This window comes from Gymnoscopelus braueri (assembly GCF_963280865.1).
Source record: "Gymnoscopelus braueri genome assembly, chromosome: 19".
Classification (NCBI taxonomy): domain Eukaryota; kingdom Metazoa; phylum Chordata; class Actinopteri; order Myctophiformes; family Myctophidae; genus Gymnoscopelus; species Gymnoscopelus braueri.
In genome coordinates this window covers 13,260,516-13,283,298 of record NC_137621.1, presented here as the reverse complement: position 1 = coordinate 13,283,298, position 22,783 = coordinate 13,260,516, and the positions used below count along the sequence as shown (strand labels likewise).

Genomic DNA, 22,783 nt, shown 5'->3' with positions numbered 1-22,783 from the left:
TTTGGCCATTGCTCGGAAGATCCGGGTTCGAAGCTTTAAGAAAGACAGTCTTTTCTGTTCTGTTCTCGTGGGTCCCCTCTCATTGCTTGTGTTTTGTTTCTAAAGAAGACCCCAAAACCCCCAACATAGAATACAGCTGGTATTTGGTCGGGGTTCTGGACTACTGTCAGGAAAAAGGGCAGTACCTCGTCCAGAAGGCCGATGAGAACGGCAGAGTGACCGATGAACAAGGAAAGCCTGTCCTAAATGGAGGATGCAAACAGGGCAAGTTCTACTTTTGCACATGTCAAGGGGTGTAGTGCAGAATTTTGTACCATGCCTTATTCATTCATACATTATTGTATCCTTTCTGATGTATACACAATGTATATATTCACATCTTTGTATAAACACTTTCAACATATCACCCACATTTTGGGTATGTCATTAAAAAAAAATTATTCAAAATGTTCAAAGAAAAATATACAGAAAAAAATATAGAGAAAAACAAACTAAAGGAAAGAAAATCGAGAATTTACAATAATTTTCAAAAGTTTTCAAAAGTTGTGAGCTTGTAGATCAGCTATTTCTGCTGTGCGAAAAACCATTGTACGAAAAAAGTATGAATGAAATAGGGCTTATGTCCTCTTCTCTTACCTCCATCTCTACACACCAGGTATAGCCCATGTGCTGACAGCCACCCAGTACTGGGTGCCCAGGGTGAGGTTGTTATTCTGTGCCGAGGACCCACATGTCTTTGCAGAGCGGGTCTGCTTTGCCCGGCGCTTGAGGGAGAACACAGAGGCTCTGATGTTTTACCACCTGGCAGTGGACTGCATGCCCGTCTGGGCCGGCACGCCCTCCCTTGACACCCAGAGCCTTCAGCATATCCGAGGGCACGTCCTGTCCACGCCCGGCCTCAAACTGGAGATGTAAGCGTTGCTGTTTACATGTGTTCCCTCTCTCCGTTCCATGTTTAGTTTCCTCTGATTTTATTCTGAAAAGCACCTGTTCTCAACGTGTGGTCTGGGGACCCCCACGCGTCCTTGAAGGGGTTCCATGGGGTCTCCAGCTAAATAACTGATAGTTAAGATCTGTAACTCTGAGAGTGTACAAATGGAACCAAATGGATTACTTTCTAGTCTATGGTCAATCACTACACCAATATTTGTGTATAATAATGCTGTTTTCGCACACTTTACCTACATTTTATTCTTACTCTGAAACATAATCGGGATCAGAATCAGAATCCGGTTTTATTGGCCTAACATGTTTTACATGTAAGGAATTTGATTTCGGTTCACAACAACTCACATTTTACCTACGCACAAGAACCTACAGAGAACAGTTTTATCACTGTGTGTTGTCATCAGTAAACAACAGTGATATCCATAAAGTGAGCCTATATTATAGGTATGTGCAACTATATACAGTATATGCTGTATATAATGACAGTTATTCATTAGGGTGATAGCAGTTGGGAAGAAGCTATTCCTATTATCTATACGCATTACTGCTGGAGTGCCTTACTTGTATAATATCTTGTACTAATTTATATTTGCTGGTCATTGTAGCACAGTCTGGTGAAGTAAGTATGTGACAAATAATAATTGAATCCTGAATCTTGAATCATGTAAGAAAGGTAAACAGGGGAAAAATGTTGCGTTATGTCACAGCCTGCAGGATGGTATGGACTGCCTTGAGGGGGAGATTAAACTGGAGTATGATCGCACCATGAACCGCCTCAGCTTTGACAGAGTGGTGACGTCCCGCCCAGAGGACTTCTGTCACATCACCCTACCGCAGAAAGAACCCCAACGTGTGCCACACAAAGGTAAGCTAGCTTGATTAGTGGGTATTTCTGTTCATTTCATCAGTCAACAACACCCATCATTCTGCTTTTAACCACTTTCAACATGATGGCATCCCTATTCATTATAGGCGAGGAATTTCTTAAGAAATTCTAAATACATTCTAAAAACTTTCAAAAAATGCCAATTTCTTTTCTTTTTCTAAAGTTTCAAAATTTCTACAATGTTGTAAGCTTGTACGTTGCCTATATTTGCCATTCGTCATACGACAAAGTATATAGTGCTTAAATGGCTGTCCACACCAAGCACTATAACAGTAACTATGAAAACATTTCTTTTTTTTATGACGTACATTTTTATTGAAGATTTTCCAAATTCAACAAACTATGGACTGAGATGCAGTGATAAAGACATGTACAAACCATAAAATATAACTGTGTTGATCAACAAGATACAAATAAGCACCGTATCACATAATCTAAATGCAGAAAATACCAGGGATAAAGGAAGGAAACAACACACACACACACACATAAAACCCAATACACACAACCCCCAAGGATATTGTTTTACAAATCCTCCTAACTCAAGTGGAGAGTCCAGCCCATAACTATAACGATGACAGTGGTGAACAATATAGTTATAGTCAGAGTGCTTGGTGTGGATGGACCGTTAGTGGAAGGATTGTAAAGATGCTGCCCCATTACATTTAGAGATGTACCGATTCTTTCCTTCCCGATGCTGATCCCGATACCCATAACTTGCCATATCTGTGTCGATACCGAGTACCGATCTGATACCAGTGTGTAATTTAAACAAATCTAGGACAGTTGTTCTTAAAATTGGGTCCAGGGACCATCTTCCTTGTGGTGATTCCAAATGGACCCTTACAGGTCTAACTCTGAGAGTGTACAAATAGAAGGGTCCATTTGGTTCCATTTGTACACTCTCAGAGTTATGGGTGTCCTTGAAATTAAAAGGTTTGAGAACCCCTGGTCTAGAAAAAAAAATCCATTAATAATAACTGTTAATGTGCAGCTACAAGTTAGTCAAATTATAATGTAAATGGTACAATAAGAGCGTAAAACAGTCGTGCTACATCAACTGAAGCAATCAGAATATGATTAAATGAAATATCATCATGTGATAAATTACGCATCGGAATGGCATACTCGATACCAGCCATTTTAGGCAGTAAAGATATCGGAACAAGTCTAATTACATTACCATCTGTCTGCAGGGTTAGTTTCAGTCCCTGACTATTCCTTTAAGAAGAACCGAGCAGCATTCATCTTCAACTCCCTGTTGACCAAGCCAGAGGTGATCTGCGTGTTATCTGAAGTCCGGGCTGCGTGCAACAGGGTGGCGGCCATGAGTCTGTTCCGTGTCACCTTCACCAAGTCACTGCGCCTCGAAGAGTTTGAACTTACCCAGTCTCAGATACATGCACAGGTATATTGCTACCCAACTACACAGTAACATTGTGTAATTGCATCAAATTGCAGCAAAAGTAATCTGTATTGTCATTTATGAAGAGGTAGCAATTGATCATTAAACATTTTTCTATCAGATGAGAGTTGTTATTTAGCTGGCTGAAACTGGAATATATGTTACTTTGAAAATTGTATGTAGTAATGAAATTGTAAGTCTTTAATTAAAAATGTATTGATTACAAATGTTTAGAAGAAGACATGATCCCAATCATAGCCTCTTGTATAATTCATAGTCAAGTCACCTCAACGCAACTCTGTACCGTACTTACTGAGTATGATGTTGGGGAAAAAAGATAAATGTTTCAAATGCTTCCATGAATCCCATTTATTTAGCGTTTAAGGTGATATATTGATAACATGTATTTAAATTTTATACTAGAAGTTCGGGGCGCTGCGTGCCCCTCTTGTCTCGCCGCGGCACGGGGCTCTATAGTAGCCTGGCCCGCACATCGGACACGGAGACAGTACAGCGTGTAGACGTTTATTGCAACAGCAGTGTTTGTTTCGACACGCAAACAGAAAGCGAAACATTGTGTTGACGGAGAGAGCATGGTCGAGTGACCATCAGTTTGTATTGAGAGAGAGAGCATGAGGACCCGTATGAACACATGCGTGCGACTCTCAATTGTATTATAGGATAAACGAAAAATTTAAAGATAATGCATTCATAGAGCTTATAAAAAGGGAATAATGGTGTAAGATTTCCCCCCAAAAAAGTATTATGAAAAAAAACTTAATTTTGTCGTGTCCAAAATTATTGTTTAACTCTGTAAGCTGATGGCAGCCATTATTGCTGTTGCTTCATTGGGGCATGTACCTTTTTCCCCCCTTATGCGACGCTTGGAGGCAGCTGATACTTAACAATGCTGCAAACTGCATAAGTGCTGCCTTGTAGGCGTGACTCATGGAAAATAGGAACCTTATGCAGCAGAGGTGATATGGATTGTAGCGTGACATCTGTAGTATGACATGGCTGAATGTATTGTATAGCACCTTTAACAGCGGTTCTGTTTTGATTATGTGCATAGTTATTACCAGAGAATCAAACGCATAACCTTCATTCCACATACACCTGATTGTAAGACTACTCTCTGGCAAAAGAACTGTCACATGAGATAAAAATACAGGAATCACCCTTTCAGTCATTCTCCTCTTGCCACACGCTGCAGGTTAGCTTGTATCTGCGCAACTCGTGGGTGATGTCGCTAAGCAACGCCATCCGTTCTGAGCTGAGGGACATGGGCCCAGGCTGGTACGACCTGACACAGTCTCGCTGGGACGTATACAAGATGTCCAAGCTCTGCAGGCTGTTGTCTCTGGTTCGCTATAACCTGCAGGACTCGTTGCGCTTCCTGGTACAAGACTCGCTGGTCAGCCTGACACACCTGGTGCTGGACGCCTGCCATACTGTCCTGACCTGTCCCCAGGATATGGTCTGGGGACATGACCTGATCACCAGCCCCTACAAGTAGGAACACATGCACGCACATACACATGTGCACGAATGCACGTACACACACACACGGCTCTGACAGGAAACACTATCTTAAAAAAGATCACCAGCGCTCACTTGGTCCAAGTGAGTGCTGGTGATCTTTTTAACGTAATAATGAACACGCCTATGTCATGTGTTTGTGTCTTAAAGGACGACTTCACCCATTTTCAACCTATCTTCATATAATTGGTCCTCACTAATACTCATGATAAAATGGTAAAAAAAAAATCTACTCAGTCTGTGTCTCAGAGGAGGGCTGTGGACAGTTCAGAGTCCCGTCTACCAGTGACATCATCAATGGGGAATCCAAGCTAATAGAAACTGCAGGCTTTCTATTCCTGGAAAGTTGCAATGCAATAAAAGAAGCCATTGTTCTCGTGTTAATAAAAAAGTGAAATCTTGTTGGGAAAAAAAATCATGCCTAACGATGATGTCACTGGTAGACCAATTATATGACGATAGGTTGAAAATGGGTGAAGTCGTCCTTTAAGCTTTATTTACAGTACATACACCATTTGAACGATGCTGTCACTTGCAGACTTGCTGTTGTGCTACGGAGCATAAATTGGCCTTTTTACGCGTGTTGGTAATGTTTACTCCAATATCTACCACATCCAGGCCTAAGAAGAACCCTCTGTTTTTGGTGGACTTGGTTTTGGACCAGACTGGAGTCCATTACAGCACTCCACTGGAGACCTTTGAGCTCTCCATCGTCAACCTGTTTGATAAGGGCATTCTGGTGACACACAGTGTTCCACAGCCTGATAAGGTAGAAGAAGTAGAAGAATGATATGATGGGCCTACTGTGTGTCATACTGTACCAACTGAAAGCAAAAACATTGACAGTGTAAAACGAGACTCATTCATTATCCCCTACCAACTGTTTATTAGTTACTGCAAGCCCTATTTCAAACAGCTAAATTGGCAGATTAACAAGCTCAGAATGTGTCTATTTTCGCTTTTTTTTAAAAGGATCTACACCATGAATTTAAAAAAAAATATTTGATATTTAATATCATATGGTGTATGTCCCTCAAACCTTTTTCAAAAGGTTTGAGCCTAAATCATCACTCAGATATACTCATCCCAAGTCAATTGTCTCTGGCTTATACAGCACTTTCAGCTGCAATACCAAAACGTCCTTTTGGGCAGGGGGGGGCTACTGAGCAATTCTGTCTGGCCATCATCAATGCAATGGCAAGGCAAGTGATGTCACTTGCATTGCCATTCTGAAATGGCCTGTTCAGACATGCCCATTCTGAAAATCTCTGAAATGAGAATGAATGACTGAATGTTAAAAAAAAATATTTTTTGGGGTACAAGAGACACTGGGGAGCCCAAAAAATACCCCCCCCCCCAAAAAAAAAATGAAATTCATGGTGTGGCTCCTTTAAAGGATTTTGAAATGTTTGCCTACATTGACATGCACAACTGGTATAATTACTGGTTGATGAGAATGACGATGATGATGACATTGAACCATGCCTACTCTCAGTTTGTGATGCAGAATTTGTTCGTTGGTGGCGAGCCTGTGCTGGAGTCGGTGGTGTTGTGGGAGCCGGTGGCGTCCCAGCTGAGAGAGGACGTCCGCGTTGCCCTGCGTCAAGCCGCCGTCCCCCTCAGGGCCTACGCTGCCCAGTACCACAAATATCTGGAGCTCCACAACTCAGACATTGAAACCTTTCTCCAGTAAGACTTTACTGTGTGTGTGCTCATATGGCCCGTAGTCATATGGCCCGCTTCTTTTGGGCTTGTTTTCATAGACCTGGTTGCTTGTTTCTCTTGCAAAATCTGGCAACACGGTCCATTGTGGTCCTTAGTTAAAGGACCACAACGGAAACAAGCCTGCAGGCTTTCTTGTGTATTTTTATTAATTTTAAATAAAGTGCTCAATCAATCAATCAACGTTTGGGTTTGTCTTCCAGAGCCCACAGTAAGGTGGATCAGACGGCCCAGGAGGTACAGAAAGAGGTGGTCCAGCACCTGAAGGAAATGGAGCAGCTGTACTCGTCCCTGCCGACCTCCATCGCCATCGGTGCGTTCACCGTCAGCACGGAGCCGGCACGCCAGGCTCTGGCCCAGAAACACAGAGCTCTGGCCGACGCGCTCCTACAGCGCCTCGCCTGCAAGCTACGCAGGCAGCTTGATGCTGTAAGTCATGATGAGCTTAATAGGTGGAAATATGAGGGAAATATACTTTAACCTTTGGGGTCCATTTGGTTCCATTTGTCTACTCAGAGTTAAAGTCGTACTGTGTAACTATTTCAGTTAACAATAGTTATTTTAGTTGTTTCATCTTTCACTGGTATAGTGTATGTTTCATAATAACCATTCTGTGTCTGTCTGTCTGTCTGTCTGTCTGTCTGTCTGTCTGTCTGTCTGTCTGTCTGTCTGTCTGTCTGTCTGTCTGTGTGCGTGCCCACGCGTGCGTGCCCGTGCCCGTGTGTGTGTAGGCATGTGAAGAGTGTAAGGCCACCAGTATGGAGCTGTATGAGACGCCCAACAGCATTGAGGAACTGACAGAGCAGAGGAACTGGATGAAACAGATCCCAGAACAGCTGAAGAGTCACGAGGTGCGTAGAAAAAAACCCGTCCATACTCTTTTCATTAAAGTTGTACAATGCAGAATCACAAATAACGATTTTTAGCAACCTCTGCTGGTCACTACCGTCACTGCATACAATTTCCGTAGTCCTCGATTACCCAGAATTCCATTCGTTTTCACCGGAAGCCGGAAGCGTTTCAAAAAGCGATCTTTTAATTGTTTTATACTATCTACGGATCGTTTCTCTTAGCCAGTGGAGCATTAGTTACCATGAGCTGTGCTTTCTTTTTCTGTTCTTTTTCGATCTTCCAATCCTACATTCTCTTAAAATCAGCGTGAGGTTCCTTTTTGTTATTAGCGCGGTAGTTCCTGGCCAAACAGGAAACCGTTGCGATAGTTCCTGGCCGACGTCATGACGTCGGCCAGGACGTCGGCCACGACGTCATGACGTTGGCCAGGAACGTCATTTTCCCGGGAAAGTCCCCCCCGTCCACGTTCAATAGAAAATATATAAATAAAAGGCTTCCGGGGGTGAAATTCATGGAGTGGGTGTTGTGAAACTTTTGCCACTCACAAAAGATATACAATTTAACTTTAGTTTTGTTGAAAACGTTACCTAGTATGCCTTTAACTAATTTCTTATCAGATATGTATATTTATCTTTTTTCTTGAATCTTCTCACAACAGGAAGTGATGAGCCAGATCCTGTCAGACTGTGAGATGCTTGACACATTTGCCTACAGCTTGTCAAATGTGGACTTCAACATAAAGTAATTATAAGCTATTAACAATGATGCATCTACATTTTTGGGAGTTTTTTTTTTTTACATGTTTTCAGATGTTAATGAGGCTCATTTCTCATTTTCTTTCTCTCTCCATTTCTCTACAGGTGGACAGCTGTTGGTTGGCCTCAGAACTTGATGAAGCAGATCAAAGTAATTGAAGCCCAGCATGTGGAGAGTGAGGAGCGCTTCCACAAGGTCCAACTCGTCGACCAGAACAACTTCCAGGAGCGACTGGACTCTCTACAGGTCTGCTGAGCCACCAGAATTCCTTGATATTTTAACTTGTTTTTTCGTGGGCCATCACTAGGCGTTTGTCATAGCTATGGGCTCTTGAGTGAATCGAAACGTGCCAATCATGGTACAACACTTGCTTGCATCTTGCAATACCCATTATATTGACCTGACAATATACAAAAAAAATAAACATTTCCAGTTGGAAAAGCTAGTAAAGATTTTTCTCATATTGTGAAAAGTGTAGCTGATGAAGAAAATAGACAGCTAATTTAGATCAAGGGAGGGACACTTTCAAATGATTAGCCTTACATCTAATCAAAAGTTTACACAGGTCATTGAAACCTCTACAATGGCATGTAGAGGCTTAGCTTATTTATAGTTGAATTGCAATTTCCTTTTCTTTTTTTTTAAGTGTTAAGTGTTCATTTCATGTGACTCTGTTGGACTGGATTTTCCAGATGCTGGTTGCTGGGTTCAGTGCTCACGTAGACGTCGGTCGTGCACATGAGATAGCCAACGAGGTCAGGCGTGTGGGCAAGCAGCTGAAGGAATCCCAGACCATGGCCCAAACCTACAACAACAGAGAACGTCTCTTTGGAATTCCTGTCACTAACGTGAGCGAAGAAGGGGGGAACAAATGACTACCATGTTTTTCTACTTGAATATATCATCATTTCACACTCTTTGCAGGCTTCTACGGACAAATAATTCTTCTTTCCTCTCCTGCTGTGTCACAGTACGATCGCCTGCAGAAGCTGACGAAGGACTTCCAGCCGTTCAGAGACCTGTGGACCACCACTTCTGACTGGCTGCGTTGGCACGAGAGCTGGCTCAGCGACCCTCTGTTGACTGTCGACGCCGAGCAGCTGGAGCGCTGCGTTGAAGATGCCTTCAAGACCATGCAGAAGTGTGTTAAACACTTCAAGGACGTTCCCGGTAAGTCATGAATCTAGGCGTGCACCAGTCAATTGAACTCATTTTAAGGATTGTAAAGAATAAGCAATTTTTTTATAAAATAATACATTTTGGGTGAAAATATAAAAATGTCTTTAAAAGAAATATGAAAATAGCTGATCTATAAGATCACAACGGGTCGTGATGCGACGCGTGAGCTTGTAGATCTGCTATTTTCTGTATTTTTGTGTGACATCGTTGCAAGGCCAAGTAGGCAGTAGCCAAATAGGGCTTAAGTGTTTAATCAGACTAATTCAGTTGATTATAATCATTTTATTAGACATTTTCTGCGTCAATTCGTTGACATAATAAATAACACAAATATTCAAAACAAAAAGAGATGCACTGCTCGATTATTCGATTCATCAAAAAAGTAACTGATAGAATAATTGCTTATAAAATAAATAATCGATACAGTCACTGTGTGATTTGAGGTGATTAGTACAGATGAACAAGGTTTGTGTGTTCCAGCCTTGAAGAAAACGTATAGAGTGTTACCATTTTCCTTCCAGACTGCCAGATGGTGGCGACTGATCTTCTGGGCAGGATCGAACTCTTCCGCCCCAGCATCCCTCTGATCCAGGCCCTGAGGAGCCCAGGGATGAGGATGCGCCACTGGCAGACGCTGTCCGACCGCATCCACATGAACGTCATGCCTAAGGCCAACCTGACCTTCTCCCGCTGTCTGGAGATGGGCCTGCAGGGCCACATCAGTGAGATAGGCCACGTGGCTGAAATGGCCGGGAAAGAGTACGCCATCGAGCAGGTACGGTATCAAGATCACAAAACTGTGTGTGTGTGTGTTTTTACTTACACCCAAGAAGTAGTGATGCGCAGTTCTGTTTTTTTTTTTTTTTTTTTACCCCGACCCACCCAGCCTATTATGAGAGACCTACTAGACCCATTCGACCTGCCAAAATGTGTTATTGAACAACCCAAACCTGACCCGAACTATACATTTTTTTTGGTGGCTAACCCGCTGCCCCGAACCCTCGATAATTGCGTTTGAAGCTTACCCGAAACCGGGGCGCTACACTATCTCTGGAGGCATTTAGGCCCCCCCCCCCCCACACACACACACACACACACACGCACGAGAGCATGTGCACACACACACACACACACTCGCACACACAGAAATCATTAGTTTTAAGTCAGAGATTTAAGTCAGCTCTGAGTTACAGTAATTTAACACAAACATTTCACTGTGCGTGCGGCATGACTTAGCCTCACAGTTTGTAATGCACATTTGTTTGGGTCTCCAACTAGGCTCTGGACAAGATGGAAGCTGAGTGGTCGACGGTGATGTTTGATGTTCTGCCCCACAAGGAGACAGGAACCTACATCCTGAAGAGTCCAGACGAGGCCTCGCAGCTCCTGGACGACCACATCGTCATGACTCAGAGTATGTCTCTCTCTCCCTATAAGAAGACCTTTGAGGAACGCATCACCGCCTGGGAGAGGAAGCTCAGGATGACTCAGGTAAATGCTTACACACACACACACACACACACACACACACACACACACACACACACACACACACACACACACACACACACACACACACACACACACACACACACACACACACACAAACACATGTACAAGCTACTGGGAAATGTAGTTAACACTTAAACCCTATTGTTCATTGACCGGTGTCAACCCCATGTGTCTATATTAGGCCCCCTCGTTTTCCCCTCTACATCAAATCATTTCATTGATTATAGCTGACCTACAAGCTCAACCTGTGAGCTTGTAGATTGGCTGTTTTTTTTCAGAATAGGGACGCTAGGGCTAATGCGGTAGCTAGTAGCTTAGCTACTTATAACTAAGGTATTGCCCAACACTGTGCCTGTGCCATTACGTTGTGCTGCTGCTGGTCATTGCAGGATGTGCTGGAGGAGTGGCTCACATGCCAGCGGTCCTGGCTCTACCTGGAACCCATCTTCAGCTCTGATGACATCACCTGCCAGCTGCCTACGGAGGCCAGGAGGTACCAGGCCATGGAGCGCACATGGAGAACACTCATGAAAAGTGCCTTTGATAACCCCCAGGTCAGAGCTGCTACAATACTGTGTACTGTGTACACACACAGAGATTAACCTGATTACTTACCGCTATAAGTAATGTTTGTGTGTATGTGTACGTGTACTAGTCTATTGCTAGGGTTTAATAGGGTTATGTGTGTATGTGTAGGCTTGTCTATGTCTACTAATTCATTATCACAAGAGTAAATTGTCATTTTTATGGTTAATGAAGTGTGTGTGTGTGTGTGTGTGTGTGTGTGTGCGCGTGTGTGTGTGCGTGTGTGCGTGTGTGTGCGCGCGCGTGTGTGTGTGTGTGTGTGCGTGTGCGTGCGTGCGTGCGCGCACGTGCGTGCGTGCGTGCGTGCGTGCGTGCGTGCGTGCGTGCGTGCGTGCGTGCGTGCGTGCGTGCGTAGGTGATTGAGCTGTGTTCAGATGATCACCTGCTCAACAGTCTGAGGTTCTGCAACAAGCAGTTAGAGTTGGTCCAGAAGGGACTCAGTGAGTACCTGGAGACCAAGAGAGGAGCCTTCCCAAGGTATACTGTACTTACTGTACACCCCCCCCCCCACACACACACACACACACACACACACACACACACACACACACACACACACACACACACACACACAAACACACCCGCCAGTGCAAAATCTTTCTTTCATTTTATTACATATAATGTTAGCCATTTTCAACCAGGCTATTTTGAGCATATCATAGGTTTTATTTAATAGCAAAAACATAGTAGATCTACAAGCTCACAACGCATCACACTGCGACACATTGTTAGCTTGTATATCGGCTATCTTTGCTCTCCATTGTGCAACAAAGTATATCTGCTCTGTCGGGTGGAAACCTCATATGTCCAAAAGCGTTACTTTTGTGTGACACTGTAGTATGATCAAGTAGAGCGTTGATTTATGAAAAACTAAAAGTTAAAATATGTAGATAAGAGGTTTCTGCCCGACAACAACGCTGTGGCTTAAGTAGCTGATATAAGATGGTCTCACATGAAGACTGTATTTGACACCATGGTCACACACATCCATTATGTTCACATAATGAATAGTTGCTAGCCATCTATTGTGATCCTCTGTTATTGTGTAACTAACGTTTCCAGTCTTGGATACGTGTAGGTTCTACTTCCTCTCGGATGATGAGCTGCTGGAGATTCTTTCTCAGACCAAAGACCCCATGGCCGTACAGCCTCACCTACGCAAGTGCTTCGAGAACATCGCCCGGGTTCGATTTCTCTTCATTTCGTTTTGTCTCTCTGCCCCGCAGTAATAAGTGTTGGAATCATCCCTGTGTGTGTGTTTAGCATTTAGCAGACACTTTTATCCAGGGCGACTTACAAGGTAATCACATAGCATCAGTCTAAACAATATACTATAGCACTATAACAATCTGTACATTGAAACTATAGGATACCAGGTAAACAATGAACCTTGCATCTGTTTAAATAACATGCGATCTCAATTACATTCTTAACATTGTGGTCAAGAAAAACAAGTCCTAACAAAAACATGAGAACGAGTATGAGTGACCAAGATATATCTGCATGGTAGCCATATCTTGGTCAATTGTTTGTATCAGTTGAGGCAGAAGGTGACGTGCGTGCCTCAAAATAATTTGAGAACAGATGGGTGGATATTTTTGAAACTTGGTGGGAATGATCAGTAGCCTGCCCCAAAGAGATGATTAACTTTAGCATTGTATATGGCATAGTCAAGGTCATAAAGCAACATAATCTGTTAGATTTTGAGGAATGTAGAGACATTGGAAACATGAAGTGTGATGTATTTAATTTCTCAGCTCCAGTTCCAGCCAGATCTCCAGATAACGCACATGTACTCTGGGGAAGGGGAGGAGGTGATGTTCACGCTGCCAGTGTGGCCCAGTGGAGACGTGGAGGACTGGCTGAGAGAGGTGGAGGCCTCCATGAAGGCCAGTGTGAGAGACAACATCGAGCGCTCGCTCGGAGTCTACCCGGAGGTCTGAGAGCCTGTCTGTCAGACACAAACCTGTGTCAAATAAATTAGTACCATATGCACTACCGCTTGTTTTATTCTGTATTCTTCAGTGGGAGGTTTCCATTTTACATGAAAGATTGAGAGAGTCCAGATTGTTTCAGTAACCTTTAATGTACAGAAATGTATCACACATTGATTTTCAGTTCAATAATAACCTGGTGCTCATTATATTGTCCCATGTTGCATAGTTTACCCTATCTATCTAGTGCCAATGAGATCAAATAAACTACAAAAAGTATTAGTAAATGTTGAATCAGGTCTTGGGTGAATACTAGTACTGTACACAGTAAAATCTTGAGTGTTCATTTAACTCAGACAGTGTACAATGGAACCAAATGGACCCATTTAATTAACACTGAGGATTATACAGTGTAAGCAAAACTTTATAGCCACCACTCGTGTCAGTTAGATACCAAGGTTTTGTTTTGAGAAACGTGGTCGTTCAGTGTGTAATCTGGATGTTTTCCCTCTGCCCCTCTAACAGAAGGCCCGTACAGAGTGGGTGTTATCGTGGCCTGGACAGGTGGTCATCGCTGGCTGTCAGGTGTTCTGGACCTGTGAGGTTTCACAGTCCCTGGAACAGGGCGACCTGGCCAGCCGCCTCTACCCACAGCTTCAGTCACAGGTCTGGGACTGTTTTCACCATTTTGAACAACTCCATTGGTCTTTTACTTGACCACTTAAAACCTGGCGTCCCTATTTTGGACATGTCATCATCAAAGGCAAAAGACTTTCAGATTTTTTGGAAAATAGCAAAAATAGCAAGCTCACATTGTGTTGCCGTGCGAAGTTTGCAAACGATGAAGCATAAAATAGGGCTTAAGTGGTCAAGGACAAGTAATACAAGTAATTGATGGACTTGATACAGTAACTTAATCCCCCCCCAACACACACACACACACACACACACACACACACACACACACACACACACACACACACACACACACACACACACACACACACACACACACACACACACACACACACACACACACACACACATAGAGTATGTTGAATACAGTGACAATGAACATCTTATCTTACACCATGTAGAAATACTGTTACAAGTAAAGGTCCTGTGTGTGTTCCAAATTTTACTGGAGTAAAAGCACAAAAGCATTGTCATCAAAATATACTGACAGTACCAAACATAAGTATCCATTATGCAGAATGGCCCGTTTCAAATCCCATTATTGGATTGTAATTAGTAATGCGTTAATGTGTTAATCACTTTAATGTTGCAGCTTGTAACGTTGGTGGCTGATCTGATCTTACCACAGATTATCACTTAGTTAAATAGTACTTCAACAAATTGTTACACTTATGTGCAATCACATTGTGTCATACGTAAAGTAGAATGACACTCTTAGTATTCACCGCTGATGCTTTGCTGGTTGTTTGGTGTAGCTGGAGGACTTGGTGCGGCTGGTGAGAGGACGTTTGACTGGGATGCAGAGGGCTGTACTTTCTGCTCTCATCGTCATAGAGGTCCATGCCAAGGACGTAGCAGCCAAGCTGGTGCAGGAGAAAGTCTCCAGTGTCAATGATTTTGAATGGATCAGTCAGCTCAGGTGCTGTTTTTATTGTTTGTTTATTTCACTTTCTGTAACTAATGATCAAGGATTCCTTTTAGTCTTCACACTATCATTTTTGAAACATCCTGTATTTTGACCCATTAAGTTCTCAAACGTTTTCGTGCCAAGGACCCCCAAATTGATATATATTTGGCCGCGGACCCCCCAATCTGAAAATGTTTTGTGCCAGGAATCCCCACAAGAGAAGATTTGTGTAAACAAAAAAAACAAAATTATTCAAAAGATTTTCAATATTTTTCTAAAATAGTAGATATACAAGCTCGCTGCGCGGCACGAAGTGACACGCTGTGAGCTTGTACATCTGCTATTTTTGAATAGCCAACGTATAAGTGGATAAAGTGGTTAAAACAAACTTTGCTGGGGACCCCCTGGAACCCTACCAAGGACCCCGGGGGGGTCTCCGGACCCCACTTTGAGAACCAACGCTGTAACTAATGATCAAGGATTCCTCTTCACACTGTCCTTTAGAAATATATGACGGTGTGAAATAAAACTTTACTATAACCAATCTGTATGTTAATGTTAATACTATATATATAACTAGCTTGTCTGCTGTGGCTGGAGGTGCTCTCCCTACTCTTCCATTGAGAAACTTAGGCAGGTCACCTACTGATTAACCAGTAGTAGTGCCTGAAGTTAATAATTGCAATATCTCCTTAGGCCAAGCAGGGACTGCCTCTTGGATGAGCGGTAACAATTTGGTCTCTCATGCAGGAGACCAGAGTTTGAATCCCGGGTAGGTCATAACATTTTAGCATTAACAAACCATGATATTCACTTTGCAGATATTACTGGACCAGAGATGACCTGTACGTGCGAGCAGTGAATGCAGAGTTCTTGTATGGATACGAGTATCTGGGTAACTCTGGACGTCTGGTTATCACACCACTCACTGACAGGCACGTCTCTGGCGTATTATCCAAAGAGTAAAATCATGCAAATCCTTATTCTGAGAGTGTTATTTGGCATTTGGTTCCATTTTGTATACTCGGGGGCCTAATCTTATTACGTTTTTAAATTTGATTTTGAAAACATTTTAAAATTTTGAAAATAGCCGATCTACATTGACGCGTTGTGAGCTTGTAGATCGGCTATTTTCACGGTTTTAAATGTTTTCAAATAATAAAAAATGCCTAATAAGATTAGGCATGAGGCATAAGGTGCTGTGCGAGATAGGGCCCTCAGAGTTAGATGAACACTCAGGATTTTACTATGTACTGTTCACGCTTCAGATTAATTTGACTGAAAACCTACGACTCCATCTCCTTGCAGATGTTACCTGACCCTGACAGGCGCTCTGCACCTGAAGTTAGGAGGCGCACCGGCCGGTCCAGCAGGGACAGGGAAGACCGAGACCACCAAAGACCTGGGGAAGGCCCTGGCCGTCCAGACGGTGGTCTTCAACTGCTCGGACCAACTGGATGTCATTGCCATGGGCAAGTTCCTCAAGGGCCTGGCGAGGTACAGTAAGAGGAACCTGCCTCAACGTGTACTGGAATACACAGCATTTATGTTATGCAAGCTACAGATCATGATTACAGTAGCGATATATCTATATCTATACAGCAATGTCTATAGGATTCCTTTTCGGTGTGAGCGCTTCTCTCGCGGCTCATTCAACAATGGTGGAGTACTCAAAATCTTTAATTTTTTATGTTTTAATACATATTTTTATTCGTTTTCTGCCTTTATTGATAGTATACAGTAGATTGACAGGAAATGGGGAGAGAGACGGGGAGTGACACGCAGCAAAGGTCGTTGGGATCGGGATTCAAACCCGCTACGCGCTGTTGCATTGCAGCCTAGGTGCCCGGACCGCTGGCGTAGCGGTCCGGGCACCCACCTTACTCAGATGTATTACTTACGTAAAAGTAGCAATACCACAATATAGATATACTTAAAACTGGTACTTGAGTAAAAGTACACAAGTATTGGCATACTGTATATATATGCTAGTAACAAATGTAAAAGTCCTCATTATGCAGAATGGCCCATTAAAGGTGGGTCTGATTTTAATTACTTCATGTGCTGCTGGGTTATCAGTTAATGTATGTTTTTGATTCATAATCTAAATATGCAAAGTAACTGGTAACCTATGATGTCAATTAATTGTAGTGGATTAAAAAGTACAAATACTCAAGTAAAGTTAAAGTACCTCAAAATTGTGCTTAAGTAATTTCCTAGTCTGGAATCCAGACTGATCGCTTCTTTCAGCGCTTGTTTGTTCTCTCTTTTGCTAACCAAACGCTGAACGAAGCAACCGCCACCTCTGGTATTCAATTATGATCAGTTCCATGTTCCGTTCCAGCTCCGGGGCTTGGGCGTGCTTTGATGAGTTTAATCGTATCGATGTGGAGGTGCTCTCTGTGGTGGCACAACAGATCACCACCATCCAGAAAGCTCTACAGCAAAGAGTGAGTCATGAACAGAATCCTAAGTTAGATGGAAAACATGAACATTTGTGATCAAACATGTAACAAGCACTCAAACAACTCAAATAACAGTGGACATTGTTGCTGTTTTTCCAGGCAAAGCGCTTTGTGTTTGAAGGGACAGAGATCCCTCTCGTTCCATCCTGTGCCGTTTTCATCACCATGAACCCGGGTTATGCCGGCCGCACTGAACTGCCAGACAATCTGAAGGTTCTCTGTTGGAATACATTGTCAATTTAAATATTTACAGTTCAGTAGGAGATACCGGTTGTTTTACATGTGTGCTTCCGCCGTCTACAGGCCCTGTTCCGTCCTGTGGCCATGATGGTACCAGACTATGCAATGATAGCAGAGATATCCCTTTACTCATTCGGCTTCAGCGATGCCAAAGTCCTCTCCAAGAAGATCACCATCACCTTCAAGCTCTCGTCTGAACAGCTCAGCTCTCAGGTGGGAACCTAGAATAGGTCTTCTATGCCAGTAACAATGCTTCAACAATGTATAATTTGTATGTATTTACAAACATATGCTACTTGGTGAGATGTTGTACAGAACCTACATTAAATCGAACTTGCAAGAGACGAGAGTATTTGATTGAATTCACATACAGTTGTTCAAGGATATGGAAAGAGCAGCTTGTAGGGTATACTGTAGTAACCGTGAGAGTGAAATCAATATTCAGACGTATAATTGGAATGTAAAGAATTAATGGGTGAAAGAAGAATGCTAGAACTATTCTGTAATTAAGATATAAAGTATAGATACACATAATGTATTGATGTGGCTTGTTTTTACATACAGGATCACTATGACTTTGGTATGAGAGCTGTGAAAACTGTCATCTCAGCTGCAGGAAATCTGAAGAGAGAAAATTCTGACATGAATGAGGTGAGGTCTAATTCCTGTGTTCTGTGCTCTGAAGTAGGATCTATGAAAACCTTTTAAATACATAAGAAAACACTGGGCACCCCGGTGTCTCACCTGATAGAGCCCATACCATTAAGGATCAGTCCTTGCGCAGCAGACCTGGGTTTGAATCCGACCCCAGGCCCTTTGCTGCATGTCCTTCCCCATCTCTATATCCTGCTATTTCCTATCTTAATCAACTACCACTATCAAATAAAGGCTTGAAAATGCCCCCAAAACAATCAAATAAATAAGTAAGTAAATAAATGAGTAAGTAAATAAGTAAATGTATACAATAGGGGTGGGACGATATATCGATATCGTGATATATCGCGATACTTTCTCCGGCGATAAATAATCGATATACTGCAGAAAATTTTTTCCGTTTGTGATACGTTGTTTTTCCGACTCTGTATTTGTTTATGAATTAAATACAAGGACTATCGTGATATATCGTTGGTGAAATTTCATGGAATAAATCATGATATCGCAATATATAGAATATCGTGATATTATTGTTATCGAGGGCCTAATATCGCCACAGATATCGTATCGTGAGATACCCATATCGTCCCACCCCTAGTATACAACATAACCAAACTTATGAATACCATTTGGAAAGCCACCTATCATCATCGGCTGCTGTTCTTCCTTGACCCCACAGGAGTTGATGTGTCTGCGGGCCATTAGAGATGTGAACGTACCCAAGTTCCTCCAGGACGACCTGAAGCTCTTCAACAGCATCGTGTCGGATCTCTTCCCCAAAATCAAAGAGGAGCCCATCAACTATGGCACCTTAGAGGAGTCCATACGGAATGTCTGTGCCAAGAAAAATCTCAAAGATGTGGACGGTCAGTGTTTTATGTAACCCATTTTCCCTCCTATTTTGGGCAGAATGGAGACCTTTATTAATCGCGTCAGGAAATTCAGTTTCAGGTTCACCCAGCTACTGGCTGGTCATAATGGTTATGATGAGCGCTCGGGTCTAAATGTTTTGAAAACTAGCAGTTCGGTCCACTATGCGGCCCTCACACCTACATCATACCTCCGACTCATGACTCATGACTCACAGTTTGTTTGGTTTTTGTTTTAGTCTGATGTCATGACGAGACGGTTTGTTTGGGTCTGATGTGCTGCTGCTACTGTCAGCCTTATTTGGGTGTAGCTGCAGTCGGACCTCTATATATGGTTATGTCTGAGTCATAGTGAACTCTTACTCTATATATGGTATGGTTATGTCTGAGTCATAGTGACGGGCGGTGGTCCGCCCGCCGGCCGACCCATTAGCCAATTTTAATATTGGATAGCAGATCTACAAGCTCACACAGAGTTGCTTCGCGATGCATTGTGAGCTTGTATTATTGGCTATTATTGAATAACCAAAGTATAAAATCAGTACTTTTGAGGCAGTACAGATAGCAATATTGCGATGTGTGTCTTCTATTTGACAGGATATGTTACTAAGTGTATTCAGCTGTATGAGACCACTGTGGTCAGACATGGTCTGATGTTGGTGGGGCCGTGCGGATCTGGGAAAACCAAGGTGAGTGTTTTACCCGTCACCATGTTTATGTCTAGTTCATCAGAAGTGATATAATAAACATGTACATTTTGACTGTTGATAAGAATGTCACTTATTTAAACTGCTGCTGGGCAATTGGCCGTGTTTATGACGATGACAGTGTTGTGACAGTGTTATGAGATACTAGGAGCTGCTATGACGGCTCTGAAGGGCCAACCCTCTGTGAGTGGCGGCGTGTACAAATCGGTTCAGACGTACGTCCTCAACCCCAAGTCTGTTACCATGGGACAGCTCTACGGCGAGTTCGACCTGCTCACACATGAATGGTAAATAAATGTTTTGTTTTATGAAAGATCCAAACATCACAAACATGCATACAGTACGTAGTACGTATACCCACGCCTCCACTTCTCCATCTCTGTAGGACGGACGGCATCCTGTCGTCTCTCATCCGTGGAGGTGTGGCGTCCACGGATGAGGAGAAGAAGTGGTACATGTTTGACGGGCCGGTGGACGCCGTGTGGATCGAGAACATGAACACCGTTCTGGATGACAACAAGAAACTATGCCTGAGCTCTGGAGAGATCATCAAACTCACTGACGTAAGGACTTCTCTTAAAAACCACTGTCACCCTGTCATCCCTATTTCGGGCATGTCATTATAGGCGTATAAATGTTGTATGTTTTATTCTTTTTGAAAGTCTTTAATTTTAGAATGGAAGTCAATGGGGCTCCTGTTTGGGCTGACACCGTGCCCATATTAGGAGTCATACATCATAGATTATGTCTAGTCTGCCTGCGATCCACATTGGAGCCACGCCATTTCCATGTGGATCCCAAGATCCCACATGATTCGATTTTGAAGTGTACAAAGTTAGGATTGCTAGGTCATTGTTGTTCTCTGTCAAGTCTCAAAACATTGAAAACCTTCCGCAGTCGATGACTATGATGTTCGAGGTGCAGGATCTGGCGGTGGCGTCCCCAGCGACCGTTTCTCGCTGTGGAATGGTGTATCTGGAGCCCAGTATTCTAGGCCTCAAGCCCTTCACAGAGTGCTGGCTGAAAACACTCCCTGGGCCCCTGAAGCAACACGCCGAGCAGCTTAACTCCCTCTTCACCACGTTCCTACAGGTAAGAATGACACTGGACTAACAATGTCAAGAGAATGTATGTCTTAGATATGTTACGGGCACTCTGGTGGCACAGGTGTAAAGTAACCTGTCTAGGCGTTTGAATCCACGTGGTGAATATGGCTTGCTGAGCATCTAAAAAGACAATTTGTAGACGTGGAGAGGGAAGCCGGTCGTGGAGAGTGTTTTTTCTTTTTTGCGCTGCACGTAATCCGGTGGTGGGGAACAGTGCTCCTCCCGTTCCCCAGGCACTATTTCCTACCGGTGGGGCGGCAACACAGAAATGTGTGGGGATGGTTAATTGGCATAATGACTAAATTGGCAAAATAATTGCCTACACTAATTTTTTTTGAAAAACATTTATGTTGAACAGATATGTTAGTTTGTGTCAGGGTATTGGGCCGACGTCTTTTCTGTTTTCTTTTCTTTGCTTAGGATTCCATCACATTTGTACGAGAGTCTGTGAAGGAGGTCATCACTTCTATGGATAGTAACTTGACCTTCAGTCTTCTGAAACTAATGGACTGCTTCTTCACCCCCTTTGTCCATAGAGAGGTGTGTCTGCAACTTAAAAATCACCCCACATTGAAGTACATTGATACAGTGTATAATGCTTTTTGCCCTGCTCAAGCACCTGCTCTCGTAAAATAATGTGTTGTGTTGTTTAGGTTGACAGACCACCTCCCCCAGACAATCTGAACCGCCTGAAGGAGCTGATCGAACCCTGGTTCATCTTCTCTCTGGTGTGGAGTGTCGGAGCCACAGGGGACGCTGCCAGCCGCCAGCGCTTCAGTGCCTGGCTCCGTGACAAAATGACAACGGAGAAGGTTAGACCGTCACTGCTTCGAGAATTGCATGCAGTTATTCCCATTACATCTTTTTAATTGCATTTGACAGTGTGCGGGAGTTTTTTCTTCAGTGCGTTGGGGCCCTCGTTTGGTCTTCTCTTACACACCTGTCGCCTTTGTCGGTGTGCAAAATACTTTTTATTTAAGGATTGCATGCTTAAAATGCTACACTTTTTTGTTTTTGTTTGTCTACAATACACAGTGAAATCCTTACACCTCATTTCCCCGTAAGCACTGTGTGATTATCCTCACTTATTGTTAATGTATCTGTTTATAATTCTGAGCACCGATTTTTATGTGTAGCTTTGCGATAGAAGTATTTGTGTTTATACTAAATGTATCTTTCCTGCAGATCAATTTGTGTTTTCCAGAGCAGGGTCTGGTTTATGACTACAGGCTTGATGATGCTGGGATCAGTAACTTGACGGAGGATGAAGATGAGAAAGACAAGGGGAGAAAAGTAAGCAGATAATAATGCTGTGAATTTACACACAGATATTATGGAGAGACAAATTAGTTTTAATGGCCAACCGGTGTTGTGGTGATGATGTATTTTTGTATTGGGTTCTGGATAAATTGATAAAGTAAGCTCTGTAGCTAAATGTTTTATTCCATTAGCTAATTTCCACAAATCAAAACAGTTTTTTAGGAACCATGTGCAATTCTGTAAGTAATTTTAAAACAGCACATAAGAGCTTAAAAATTCACAGTTGAAATATTAACAGATGTAGCCTAATTTATGCAGTGATGGAAGACTCAAGTGAAAGTATCAATACCCTATAGAAATAGTCTGTACAAGTTTGGTATTCAATATTTACTTGAGTAAAAGTACAAAAGTATTGGCATCAAAATATACTTAAAGTACCAAAAGTAAAAGTACTTATTATGCAGAAGGTCCCATTTATCCTTTGAAAATAGTAGATCTACAAGCTCACAACGCGTCACAAAGCGACCCATTGTGAGCTTGTAGATCGGCTATTTTCAAATT

The 22,783-nt window shown here is 42.8% G+C and overlaps 1 protein-coding gene across 1 annotated transcript in view; it reads left to right on the top strand.

The window, feature by feature from the left end:
• The window catches only part of dnah1 (dynein, axonemal, heavy chain 1), a gene marked incomplete at its 5' end in the record, with an annotated part of 49,208 nt that overhangs the window by 2,162 nt on the left and 24,263 nt on the right, over nucleotides 1-22,783 (top strand). The window contains 35 exons of the mRNA XM_080414170.1: nucleotides 106-264; nucleotides 656-911; nucleotides 1,656-1,813; nucleotides 3,031-3,242; nucleotides 4,453-4,751; nucleotides 5,397-5,547; nucleotides 6,274-6,467; nucleotides 6,704-6,929; nucleotides 7,232-7,351; nucleotides 8,011-8,093; nucleotides 8,213-8,354; nucleotides 8,801-8,956; nucleotides 9,080-9,278; nucleotides 9,809-10,062; nucleotides 10,566-10,778; nucleotides 11,189-11,353; nucleotides 11,740-11,861; nucleotides 12,463-12,568; nucleotides 13,142-13,321; nucleotides 13,844-13,984; nucleotides 14,770-14,933; nucleotides 15,743-15,856; nucleotides 16,230-16,418; nucleotides 17,266-17,371; nucleotides 17,486-17,599; nucleotides 17,690-17,839; nucleotides 18,191-18,277; nucleotides 18,960-19,146; nucleotides 19,747-19,838; nucleotides 19,989-20,143; nucleotides 20,242-20,419; nucleotides 20,754-20,948; nucleotides 21,383-21,502; nucleotides 21,616-21,774; nucleotides 22,148-22,255. Of these exons, the coding sequence (XP_080270296.1) occupies nucleotides 106-264; nucleotides 656-911; nucleotides 1,656-1,813; nucleotides 3,031-3,242; nucleotides 4,453-4,751; nucleotides 5,397-5,547; nucleotides 6,274-6,467; nucleotides 6,704-6,929; nucleotides 7,232-7,351; nucleotides 8,011-8,093; nucleotides 8,213-8,354; nucleotides 8,801-8,956; nucleotides 9,080-9,278; nucleotides 9,809-10,062; nucleotides 10,566-10,778; nucleotides 11,189-11,353; nucleotides 11,740-11,861; nucleotides 12,463-12,568; nucleotides 13,142-13,321; nucleotides 13,844-13,984; nucleotides 14,770-14,933; nucleotides 15,743-15,856; nucleotides 16,230-16,418; nucleotides 17,266-17,371; nucleotides 17,486-17,599; nucleotides 17,690-17,839; nucleotides 18,191-18,277; nucleotides 18,960-19,146; nucleotides 19,747-19,838; nucleotides 19,989-20,143; nucleotides 20,242-20,419; nucleotides 20,754-20,948; nucleotides 21,383-21,502; nucleotides 21,616-21,774; nucleotides 22,148-22,255 (5,654 nt within the window). The remainder of the gene's footprint in view (nucleotides 1-105; nucleotides 265-655; nucleotides 912-1,655; nucleotides 1,814-3,030; nucleotides 3,243-4,452; nucleotides 4,752-5,396; nucleotides 5,548-6,273; nucleotides 6,468-6,703; nucleotides 6,930-7,231; nucleotides 7,352-8,010; nucleotides 8,094-8,212; nucleotides 8,355-8,800; nucleotides 8,957-9,079; nucleotides 9,279-9,808; nucleotides 10,063-10,565; nucleotides 10,779-11,188; nucleotides 11,354-11,739; nucleotides 11,862-12,462; nucleotides 12,569-13,141; nucleotides 13,322-13,843; nucleotides 13,985-14,769; nucleotides 14,934-15,742; nucleotides 15,857-16,229; nucleotides 16,419-17,265; nucleotides 17,372-17,485; nucleotides 17,600-17,689; nucleotides 17,840-18,190; nucleotides 18,278-18,959; nucleotides 19,147-19,746; nucleotides 19,839-19,988; nucleotides 20,144-20,241; nucleotides 20,420-20,753; nucleotides 20,949-21,382; nucleotides 21,503-21,615; nucleotides 21,775-22,147; nucleotides 22,256-22,783) is intronic.